Source organism: Diospyros lotus, chromosome 5, assembly GCF_014633365.1.
Source record: "Diospyros lotus cultivar Yz01 chromosome 5, ASM1463336v1, whole genome shotgun sequence".
NCBI classification, from domain to species: Eukaryota; Viridiplantae; Streptophyta; class Magnoliopsida; order Ericales; family Ebenaceae; genus Diospyros; species Diospyros lotus.
The window spans coordinates 36,965,485-36,966,610 of NC_068342.1; the positions used below are offsets into that span (position 1 = coordinate 36,965,485).

At 35.1% G+C, this 1,126-nt stretch overlaps 1 protein-coding gene across 1 annotated transcript; it reads right to left on the reverse strand.

Annotated features, from left to right (window-relative positions):
- Positions 1-307: 307 nt before the first annotated feature.
- Positions 308-1,126, reverse strand: LOC127802464 (organ-specific protein P4). Its single transcript, XM_052338297.1, has 2 exons — positions 1,002-1,126; positions 308-870 (listed from the first exon to the last, which is right to left on the reverse strand). Exons 1-2 carry the CDS (start codon positions 1,047-1,049, stop codon positions 571-573), a joined length of 348 nt encoding a protein of 115 aa, XP_052194257.1. The 5' UTR covers positions 1,050-1,126; the 3' UTR covers positions 308-570.

The window sequence follows — 1,126 nt, forward strand, 5'->3', positions numbered from 1 at the left end:
GATAATCTGACACCACGATGTTTTATGATCCTTTTTGTTTTTTCTTTTTAATTTTGTTTTAATAATGAAAAAGCTCACCAGTACTATCTCAAATAAATTCACGAATAGACGTAGTAATTCACAGATCACAAACACTAAATTAACACATAAAAATCTATCATTTTCCTTTTCTTTTAATTTTTGCTTCTGTCATGGATCTTAGCAAGACAGCTGAAAGCAGAAAATAATCTCAGAATTGAAGTTAGTTAATTATTTGAGTATATCACAGTGAAATAAGATCATCGAGAACTACAGATTGGACTACAGATTAGGCAAATACAGCAAAATCTTGTTCATTGGCAACTTCACTGGCTTACAGATACAAATATATTTATATATATATATATATTAACTATATATAGATTCAACCACACAGTAATTAACTTACAACAACATTAATCGCGGACTCACTCTACTATACTGATCCATCAACAAAGCCAGAAACTCAAAGCCCATCTCAAGCACACTAATCATCTGGTAATTAATCTGATTAATTAACCCATGAATATATATATATATATATGTATATGTCTACTCTTTCTTCGCCTTGTTATGTGATTCAGCTTGCAGCTGCTTTAAGCCCTTGTGGCACGGCTTGGCTTCTTGATGATGCTGCCCTCCATGCTTGTGATAAAGTATCACATTAGGCTTAGGATCAAAGTCTTTAATGAAGTGTTCCATGTTTGTAGATGGCTCGTTCTTCTCTTCTGAGGAAGATGATGATGGGTCTTTCTGGAGAAGTTCTTGGATGGCTTCGGGCATAGCCTCCTCTTTCATTATGCTCTTCCAGTAGTCTTCTGGATCTTTTCTTGCATCACTGAGGTTGGCAAACTGATGATGATCCACAAATTAAGAAGAACGTTACTTCATATGTATTGCATAATATCTTTAAGATTAATTACATATGAAGTTGGATGAGAATGGAAATTATAGAATCATATGTACTGGGCTTGTTTGCTTACCAAGAAAATGAGGGAAATAAGGAAGAAAGCTGCAGATGGAGCTCTCATGTCTGCACCTGCTGAAACTAGCGAGTTAGTACTGGACAAATTTGCTTTCTAGCTAGGCTCCTCCATCTCTGACTTTG